This window comes from Cardiocondyla obscurior, linkage group LG22 (assembly GCF_019399895.1).
Source record: "Cardiocondyla obscurior isolate alpha-2009 linkage group LG22, Cobs3.1, whole genome shotgun sequence".
Classification (NCBI taxonomy): Eukaryota; Metazoa; Arthropoda; class Insecta; order Hymenoptera; family Formicidae; genus Cardiocondyla; species Cardiocondyla obscurior.
The window spans coordinates 884,754-895,756 of record NC_091885.1 but is presented as its reverse complement, the minus strand read 5'-3'; the positions used below and the strand labels follow the sequence as shown (position 1 = coordinate 895,756).

Below are 11,003 nucleotides of genomic sequence, written 5' to 3'. Positions count from 1 at the left end.
TCACTGGGCATGGTGTAAAAGTCAAAATCGGTTGTAGGCGTGCTACAGACTTGCTCGAGAACTTTAAAAACGTGGTTTTACTTTTTTTATTACTATACCAAGCCCCGTTTAATTTGCGTGTTTCTTTTTCTTGCTAGATTGAAATGTTATTTAGTAAAATTTCATATTTTGAGTTAAAAAGTAAAAATCCGTTTGCAACATCGCTCATTGATATTTAATAGCTTAAATTACTTAGCTCTGCGTTTTCTTTTATTGTGTCAAGTTTTATTTAATTCGTTTGTTCCGTTTTTATTTTATTAATGATCAAGTAACGACATTTTTCATTCATGTTTAACTATTTTTACGTTTTAAAATTTCTTGTTCCTGTCTTATAATTTGCAAAAGTTTTAAATTGTTCAATTTTGAAATTTACATAATTTGTTGCATTCTGTTGTTAGTCGATGAATGAAATATTATAGAAATGTTTATCTAAGTGTTTATTATCTTTAATCTAAATTTTTTGGTTATTATATATATCATAAATTGCAATAGTTATAAATGACATTCAAGAACTTTGCATGTTTAAATCACAGTATGAAAATAATGCTATAAAATTATATGGGTCGTCAAAGTACCCAATCTCGTCAAAGTATACGATTTATATATAAAATTATGACGACGGTCGTCAAAGGATCCAAAAGTCGCCAAAGTAGCCGATTCGTATGAAAAAAAGTCGTCAAAGTAGCCAATTGACATACATATATATACAGGGTGTCCCAGACATAACGAAGGATACTGGGAGGATAGATAGAATTGATTGAGACAAGTAGAAAAATTCCGTACCATTTTGCAAAATTCTCAACCGTTATTGAGAAAAAAATTAAAATGTATAAATTGTATAGGCGTAAGAGCGACAAGGAAGCTGCGCGTGAGTGAGCGCGACAGGCGACGGCGCCATTTCTAGCCATTCGCCTGTCGCGCTCACTCACGCGCAGCTTCCTTGTCGCTCTTACGCCTATACAATTCATACATTTTAATTTTTTTCTCAATAACGGTTGAGAATTTTGCAAAATGGTACGGGACTTTTCTACTTGTCTCAATCAATTCTATCTATCCTTCCTGTATCCTTCGTTATGTCTGGGACACCCTGTATACATATATATATATATATATATATATATATATATATATATATATATATATATACAGGGTGTCCCAGATCAGTGGACGATGCCGTAAATAATAGGTAGATTTAATCGAATTAATACGAAAAGTCCTTTACCATTTTGAAAAATTCTCAATAGTTTTCGAGAAAAAAATTAAAAAATATAAAATTTATAAGCGTAAGAGCGACAAGAAAGCTGCGCGTGAGTGAGCGCGACAGGCGAATGACTAGAAATGGCACCGTCGTCTGTCGCGCTCACTCAGCCCATCACGCTTCCTCGTCGCTCTTACGCGTACATAAATTAATTTTTTTCTTGAAAACTATTGAGAATTTTTCAAAATGGTACAGGACTTTTCGTTTTAATTCGATTAAATCTACCTATCATTTTCGGCATCGTCCACTGATCTGGGACACCCTGTATATATATATATTATTCTGTTACTTTATTTCAAAACAGGATTAAAGAACACAAATGCTGTTTCACCAAAAGTTCCTCTAGCTGAAATGGGAATGGATTCAATGATGGCAGTTGAAATTAAGCAAACATTAGAAAGAGAATTCGATATTTCGTTGACAACGCAAGATATAAGAATGCTAAATTTCTCTAAACTTAAACAAATGGCAATTACACCCGAACAAGAAAAAATATGGGACTTAAGTGAAACTGATACAAATGATTTAAAAAATGTTAATATACTGTTTCAAAAAATGAAAAATTCAGATTTTGTTCCAAATATACTTATAGAACTTGTTACAAAAAAAGAGCTTAATGGAGACAACATAATATTCGTGCCAGGAATCGATAACTGTTCAAAAGTATTTAAATTCACATCATCAGAAATTAAATATGCAGCAACGTGTTTGCAACATGGTGTACTTAATATTCCTAATGAAAGTCATACAGTGATGAAATCAGCCGCTTATTTACTGCCTGTAAGAAGTTTTGCATTAATTTAAATTTTTATATAAAATATGTTTTATAATTTATATAAAAACATATAGAAAAACAAATAAATTAAAAAAATTACATTTTTTTAATATTATTGCTACTTATACAGGGTGTCTGAAATAAAACTTCGAATATGAAAACTGTGGGTAGGGAATCAAATTTGGAGACGAAAAGTCCTTTACGAATTTGTAAAATTCGTAACCATTATTAAAAAAAAAATTAATTTGTATAACGCATGAGCGACAAGGAAAATGCGGGTGAGTGAGCGCGACAGACGAATAGCTAAAAATGGCACCGTCGTCTGTCGCGCTCACTACCCGCATTTTCCTTGTCGCTCATGCGTTATATAAATTAATTTTTTTTTCAATAATGGTTACGAATTTTACAAATTCGTAAAGGACTTTTCGTCTCCAAATCTGATTCCTTATTCACAGTTTTCATATTCGAAGTTTAATTTTGGACACTCTGTATACTAATTCATATTTATTTGTTTTAGCATGTATTAAAAAAAATAAAAAATCAGAAGGAATTTTTCATAGTGGGTTATTCATATGGATCACTAATTGCCATTGAATTAGCAAGATTATTAGAAGCTAATAACTTGTTAGGACGATTAATACTAATAGACGGAGCTCCTGATCTATTAAAATTATGGATAAATAAATTTATGCCTGCTACATCATTAAAAGAATTACAAAATCTAATAATTCTTTGGTTATTAAAAGTGTACACGGACCACCAGAGATAGCGTTCGGCGGTACGCTAGTCTCTCCGATCTGAGGCGACGGCGGTATACGTGCGCTAGCGCGTCACGCTTCACACAATGAAGCATGCACGTGTGCCGCGGACTCCACGCGGAGCGCCGAGGAGATCGAGAGGACGGGGGAAAATGTAGTGGGGCGCGATTTGATGCTCCATCCTTTAGAGAAACGCGTGATGGAGAGAGAACGCTATAGGTTAGGCACGGGATCAAAGCGGTATACAATATCGCTTTCGCTCGCACGCGTTTGTTTAGATGCGAGCGTTAAGGACAGACATATATGCTGCTCGAACGCTGGCGTTTCGTCTGTTCTTTCCGCATACACCGTCGCCGCAGATCGGAGAGACTAGTATACCGCCGAACGCTATCTCTGGTGGTCCGTGTACACTAAAATTGATGAACAAGAGGTAAGTATAAAATAAAATAAAAATAAAAAATAAAATTCTAAAGAATATATTTAATATTTTATTCTTATTATATAAAAATTATTCATTAAAGTTTATTGTCATTAAGAATTTAATAAATTTTTTTAACTTTGATTGATAAAATGCAAATATTTTAAGCCACATAAAATACAAATTTTTTATTTGCAGTTAATGTTGAAATTGAACAAATGTAACACTGTGAAAGAAAAGTTAAAAATATTTCACACTAGTTTCCCGATGGTCATAAATATAAATACATTGACTACCGAAAATCAAAGGCTAATGTATTTTACGATTTATAATCATATAATTGCTATACTAAATTATAATATATCTTCGTTACCTCGCTTCAAATCACCTATAACATTGTTGAAACCCACATTTCCAATTATTTCATTTCCAGAAGAGGATTATGGTCTGCACAGGGTAAATTCAATTTTGATTAATATTTCTAAGCTAGTAAAATTTAATATACAGGGTGTCCAAGACCAGTGTATTTTATTTTTAATGGTAAGTAGAACGCGTTGAGAAAAATCGAAAAGTTTAATAACACTTTGTAAAATTTTTATTCGTTTCCGAGAAAATTAATAAAATATTAATAAGTTAGAGGGACAAGGAAACTGCAAGCTGTGCGAGCGAGGGACAAGCACCGGCGAGTATTCTGAAGAGAATGGAAGTTAGTGCGCAGAGAGTGAAGCGAGGTGACGATACGCGAGTGAGGCGAAGCGTCGATACACAAGCAAAGCGAGGCAACGATGTAAGTGAGGCGAGACGACGATACGCCGGTGCTTGTCTCTCGCTCGTACAGCTCGCAGTTTCCTAGTCCCTCTTACCTATTAATATTTTATTAATTTTTTCAGAAACTGTTAAAAGATTTAATCATTAATTAACTATGCTACCGCCGCGGGGCAGCACCTCGTGGCCTATCGCCCCAAATCGATATCGATCAGTCTATCAATTTCCGCCTGCAATTCTCGAAGGCGTTGCCGGCTCGAGAATCTCTCATTGTCGTGTGTACTGTAAAAAGGATCACCTCGTGTGCAGCCAGTGTGCAGTGTACTATTTTCAAGAATTTTCCACTCATCTAGTTCGACTCATCTCATTGTCTCATAGTACTTACTCAGCAAAATCATCATCACCGTGTGCAACTCATTGTCTAACTTATCGACGGAATCATCTGAAAGAATCATCCGGCAGCACGAGACGTGTTGAACCTCGTGCTCATTTACTCGCCAGCTTTCACAGTCTAAAGCCCGTATTAATTAATAAAATTATACGTGAAAGTAATCTGTCATAGTAAACGCGGAACGAACAATCAAGTGACAATATCCTAAACTTTCGTGAAACTCATCAGTAAACTCAGTGCGGATCTCATCTAACGGCCACGTGCTTCTCACATGTCTCTGCGTGATCGGCTCTTTTCAGAAGGACTAACACCCTCTTTTTTTGTCATTGTTTCAACCGGCCACAACCGCTCTTACATTTCGGCGGTAGCTACCCTCAAATTAATCATAAGCATTTTTATATAAAAACAAATGAGAATTTTACAAAGTGCTATTAAACTTTTCGATTTTTCTTAACGCGTTCTACCTACCATTAAAAATAAAATACACTAGTCTGGGACACCCTGTATAAATAGCTCTATAACAAGAAATTATTTTTCAGGTCACTGAAGGTAAAATTCAAGTGCATTCCATCGAAGGTAATCATATTACAATAATGAGTAACGATAAACTAACATCAATTATTAATGAGTGGATGAAAAATAATAACACAGACTAATATAATATAAACGTGATAAATACATTACTATAAACATTTATATTATAATAAATAAATAAATAAATATTATATGTATATAAAAAAACTTGTAAAAAGTTATGAATACTTACAAGGATCGTTAAGCAACTCGAAAATTTAAAAAAATATGATACTTTATGTGCATGTAGAGTAATTCATCTGTAATACAAAACTATTTTTTGCTTGTGCTAAGTTTCACTTTAAAAAGGTGAAACCACTCCTTACAAATGGAAGGGTTTTTTGCTTTTTTCGATATAACTCGAAAACTATTTAAGATATCAAAAAAAGTTTTATACAAAAGTTTTATAGTAAAAACAACTATATTTAACTGCAGTAACAGAATGAAATAAAACAAATTTTTTAACAAAATTGTTTATAAAAATACAAAAAAAATTTTTTTTCTAATTCTATTATTGCAGTTAAACAGAGGTGTTTCTACCATAAAACTTTTGTATAAAACTTTTTTTGATATCTTCAATAGTTTTCGAGTTTTATGGAAGAAAGTAAAAAACCTCTACATATAAAAATACTTTATTTCTGTAAAAATTATTTTTGAGTCGCAACTAAAAATTTTTAATTTATTTGTTACTCTATATGCGTTCGTTACCATATAAGAAACCACGGTTAAACCTACGTGGACCATTGAAAAACTTTGTAACCAAATAAGAATTAACAAAGTCAAAACCACTCCTTTCCATTATTCTGAAATAGTATGTAAGTAGATCCGAAAATCACAATCTATGATTCGGCAAAGACATATAAAGATACAAATAGATATATGCACACTGTAAATTTGTAAAACCATAAGTCCAACTTTACTCTTTATATCAAAAATTGTAAAAACTTGTGTTCAGGAATAAATTTACTCTGGAAAAAAATTATCAAGTTTTCTACAGTGAATTTATTAAGTGACCTTTATCTTGGAGTTTTAACTTCCTTAACCGCAGAAGAACCTTTTAATTATTATTATTTATTATTACATGGTCGAACGAAGTCTTGAAACAACCTCGAGCATTGAAACGTCACACGTCAGAAAAATATTTTAAAAATAGCGTTTTATAGGGCTTAAGTCCACGTTAAACGCGCACCCCCCGATTCTTCTAGCTTAACTAGAACGTGAGATATTTAGTTTTAAGTTTTTTGTCTTTTTGCGGAGATTTTTACAAAACTAAAAAAACTCTCATAACTCGATTTACAGGCGTAGGAAAAATACTATAAAAAAGCGTTTTAAAGGGCTTAAAAGCCCGCGTCCAATGCATCTTTTAAAAATTGTTTAGCTCTACTAGAACGCGAGATATTTGACATTTTCGATAAATTGATTTTGATTGCTTATAACTCAATCATCAGGCGTCCGAAAAATATTTGAAGCAGAGCGTCTTAAAGGACTTTAAAACCCGTTTCCAACGCGCAATTTAAAATATTTTTAGCTCAACTAGAACCCAAAATATTTAGCATTAAAAAAAAAATTTTTTTTATTTACTCCGATTTTCCAAACGCTCATAAATTAGAGCACAGACGTCCGAAAAATATTTAAAGTAGAGCTTTGAAACCCGCTTTTAACGCGCAATTTAAAATATTTTTAGCTTAACTAAAACTCGAAATATTTAGCATTAAAAAAATTTTTTTTCTTATTATACTTCAATGTTTTATTGCCCATAACTCGAAGCACAAATGTCTAACAGGTATTTAAAATAGAGCTTTTTGTAAGACATATAACGCCGCATCCGTGCATCTGTTTCCTTCTTTTGTGGCTTTATTAGAACTCGAGATATTTAGCTTCTTGTAAACTTTGCTCCAATTTTTTTTAACAATTATTGCTTGAAACACAGGTGTTCCTGACTTACGCCAACCCTGATTGATCCAACCCTAAACTACCTCAATTTGAAAATTTTTCCATGACCTATCTGAACTTAAATTTTTTAATTCTGACCTACCTCAATTTGAATTTTATAATCTTGACTTATCTTAATTTGGAATTTTTTTAACGTTGACTTACCTAAATTTTTTTTTTTTTATAGTGGGGGAATGCATTTACGTATACTCTCTCCCCTGGGGAAGAGAGAGGGTTATGTTGGGCTTAGGTCTTACGCCGTGAGGCTGTCCACTACCGACTAAACCCCACTTTTGCCCGCATAGGTGCCATTGATTTTGGGGAGGTTGGGGAATCACGAGCGTATACATCCCAATCTTCCCGGCACCGACCCACCCGATGACTTGGGTGGGTTCCCCGCGCTGCCGCCCATAGGACTGAGGGCGGCAGGGCCCGCATTTATGTTGCGGGCCGGCTTCTCTATGTAGTCGCTTTAATTGGCAACAAAACTACATGGGAAGGCGAGACTGGAAGAGGCTCCCCAGCCTCGCTCTTCACAAGGCGAGGGAAAGACACCCCCCTCCCTGAGCTAACTTAACTCGGCGGGGGGCAGACTCATCCCCCGTCTTTACTGTCACGTTGGTTCGCCGGAGTTCAAACGTGAACTCCGACGCATCGCTTGTACTTGAGTGCCAATGTCTCAGCCGGGGTGGAAGGGGGAGGCTTGCGCCCGTTCCCTACCCCCAACCCGGCGTCGACACCGAGCACCTGTAAGAGGCTGTCTGCCCCTTTGTAAGACAAAGTCTACTGGGGGGGAGGGCAAACTCTCATCCTCAACAGAACTTTGTGTAGAAGCCGGCTGGCTATTAGTAGCCGGCAATGCAAAGGGAACAGCCGATCTAGAAGACCTAAGCTGCCTCCTTCTCTCCCTCTCTGCTTCCTCTTTACTCCGCATGACGCGGCTACAAAAGACGAGGAAGGCGTTCCATGCCTTCTCGTCCTCTGCAATTTTTCGCGCCAGCGGAGGGAGGGAAGGACAAGTCGTGTCCTACTTTATAAATGAGCATGTTTCGCTCTTCTTCCCCGCTCGGCACCGTTCTAACGTATGCTGAGCATCGTCTCTTGGTGCCCCGCAGTGGTAACATGTCTCCGACGTCTCCTTTCCGATGCGATGCAGGTATGAGGTGAAGCATCTGTGCTCTGATAACACCTGCGCCGCATGGAAGGAAAGTCCTCTCCGTGTTGCAGCAAGCCAATCACTCAAAATCGGCTCTACTGCACCAATTATTCTTCCGCCTTCCGCTCTTACTTGGGCGCGCAAACGCACCTGCCACGCCTTTAACGTTTTGACGCGGTAGTACGACCTAACTCGACTTTTAATGATTGGGGTCGGCCGCACACCGTGTCTTCTGTCATATTTCCGAAGTTCGTGATATACTTTGAAATGTTCCACCGCTGTTAAATCCAGCGGTGAAATGCCTGCTAATACCGCAGCCGCCGCACGCGACACGGTGCAGTATACTCGCGCCGACCTGACATTGACCAGGTGGAAAGCTTTCTCAAAGAGAATGCGACCACCTCTGGACAATGCCAGGTTATTCGCCCATACAGACGCGTTATACATAACTATGGACCCCACCGTGTTTGCATATAATTGCCTAGTCGCTCCACTGGGCCCCCCAGATTAGGAAGTATGCCCCGCAGGGCAGTGGCACTAGACGCGGCTTTTGCAGCGACCGCGGTAAAATGTTCGCGGAATGCCCACCGTTCATCTAAGAGTAACCTAAAGTACTTGACGGTGGGCGTAATAGTAACCTCCGCTGTGTCTAAAACAACACTGTTATATGGCGAAGGGCCCTAGGCTTCATCGTAAAACCACAGGGCCTAAATTGAGGTTGGGTGCAAGCACTCTCACTCGTTGTTGCCAGACCACAGCAGCTCTACTTCTTGTGTCCTCCTAAATTTGCCGGGCAATTGAAAACCGACTTCCAAATTATTTATAGTAAAGTTATAGTGAACCCTCACTAGACGGACACCAAAAGTCCAAGGCGTGGTATTCGCCCTCGCCACGGCTCTTTTCAGATGGAAACAGTAAGCCGCCCATACCTACAAGATTGACACTCTCCCCGTGCGAGGGCGGAAAAGGGAAAACTCCAGGGGATGCTCACATTGCTGAGTCCCGACGGACACCCAGCCCCGGACTGATGGCTACGCCATTCCCGGAGATGCTTCGCTTAAGTGCGAACCACCCCCGGCCCGTCCACTTCCGATTTATGCAGAGGGTAAGTGGAACCTCTATTCGACGTTTCATGTTCGAGCTTATGTCCCTGCAAAGCGGCGTATCACAGTCGGCCATGCACCGTCTCCTTCCCGTGTCCCGCCTTCGTGTTTTTATACGTGGGGAAAATTGAACCCCAGTTTGCACATGTGACCTTCAGGTCCGCAGACCGTCAGATCACATGCGCACTACCCGTAGTTTATGTCTGCGGAATTATTGAGGGACAGACATAACCCCTACTTTGGACGGTCCGATGCCACACATTGCCAACCTAAATCTTTAAAGGGGCCGCCCGGCGTTGCGCGACATTAATCCGTCCCCCTACCCGAACCTCCTTTCATACAAGGTGTAAGCTAATCCCTAGCCATCCTCTGTTATTTATCCAGGGTGAGGATGAGACTCTTGTAGCGGTCTTAGTCCTTGGGCCGAAGACCTTTAGCCAGTGTTCCGCTCGCGAAGAAACGACAGCCTGCGATTTAAGGAGCAGGCACAACTCCCTGATTCGTTCTGGTCAATAGGCACTAGACGAATACCTACCCGAACGCAAACGCGAAGTCTGCGGATTATCGAGAGGCAGAATCGAACCCTCCTCTAGGCTCCGCATTATGGCCGTGGCTCATTTTGCGGAACCTCCTACCCGATTCGAAAAACGACCGAAGGCTGACTCGGTGCACCCAGGATTCCCGAATCATGCCAGCGCCTACCCGAGGCTCCCTGCTAACGGAAGCAAAGCTACCTAAGCGGACAGGGCCGTGCCAGGAGCCGTCACGCTGCCAGGGCACCGAAGCTCCCAACCGACCTATGTCCGAAGACAATTTACCCAGAGGGGTAAATTGTCATGGCTATAGACTTATAGCTTTGGGACTCAAGCTGCATGCAGCTATGAATCCCTTCGCCATAAGTCTGCCCGGTGCGGGGAGTGACGCTCTCTTGCCTCCGCTCTAAGCGCCACGTGACGGTTTCAGCAGAGATAGTTTCAGTCAAGTCGTGCTTCAGCTTTAAGGACTAAAAGCCCCCGGCCTCACTTCAAACAGTACATGGCCGTTACCTCAGCCACGACCTACAGCCTACTTCTGCCTCCGATCCGCCGCCCGAAGTTCCACGCCGGTGTGTGTACTCCGCCCGAAGCCAGAGCCCCGTCAACCTCCAGGGCGGTACCACGGAGTTACCGACTCTCACCACGAGGAGGTGGGGTTGGCGCGTGGGCCGGTGCTCTTCTGAGAGTCCCTCTGATCCACTTTAATTTAAACTTTTAACCCTGACTTATTTTAATTTAAATTTTGTAATCCTGACCTTTCTCAATTTAAATTTTGTAACCCTAACCTATTTTAATTTTGATTTTTTAACTCTGACTTAGCTCAATTAAAATTTTTTTAACCCTGACCTACCATAATTTCAATTTTTAACCTTGACCTACTTTAATAAAATAAAACCCTGACTTACCTCAACAAAAATTTTAATCTGCTACAACAAAAATTTCCATTGATTTTCGGCCAAAAAAAAAATAAAAACAAAAACAAAAACTCTGACCTATCCTAATAAAAACCTTAACCTTGTGGCGAGGGCTTAGGCCCCGCCACTAGACGACAGACGCCGTCCCCGAGGGGATCCGGGCAGACACCGACCCGGATAACGCCGAACGCGCCAAGCAAGGTTCGTCGGGCGACCACCGGCCCGACGATGGCGCGCGCCGCCGAGGTAAGAGTGGGAACTCCCCCACTCTCATTTCGGCGGTTATATAAGCCGAGCTCGCGGCAGAGCAAGTACCTTGTCTGGTCCTGATCACCGTACCGATCACATCCTCCAGCTCCTAAAGTCTTCGGGCGCTCCCGAAGTT

At 39.8% G+C, this 11,003-nt stretch overlaps 1 protein-coding gene across 1 annotated transcript; it reads left to right on the top strand.

Moving 5' to 3' along the window:
* The first annotated feature begins 1,463 nt into the window (after positions 1 to 1,463).
* LOC139110983 (fatty acid synthase-like) lies at positions 1,464 to 5,305 on the top strand. The gene is made up of 3 exons (XM_070670983.1): positions 1,464 to 2,077; positions 2,590 to 3,704; positions 4,944 to 5,305. Exons 1-2 carry the CDS (start codon positions 1,649 to 1,651, stop codon positions 2,839 to 2,841), a joined length of 681 nt encoding a protein of 226 aa, XP_070527084.1. The 5' UTR covers positions 1,464 to 1,648; the 3' UTR covers positions 2,842 to 3,704; positions 4,944 to 5,305.
* The last annotated feature ends 5,698 nt before the right edge of the window (positions 5,306 to 11,003 follow it).

Coding starts and splice junctions, on each gene's coding strand:
- LOC139110983 (XM_070670983.1), top strand. CDS start 1,649: ATGGGAATGGATTCAATGATGGCAGTTGAAATTAAGCAAACATTAGAA. Junction 2,078..2,589: donor CAGCCGCTTATTTACTGCCT/GTAAGAAGTTTT, acceptor TATTTGTTTTAG/CATGTATTAAAAAAAATAAA.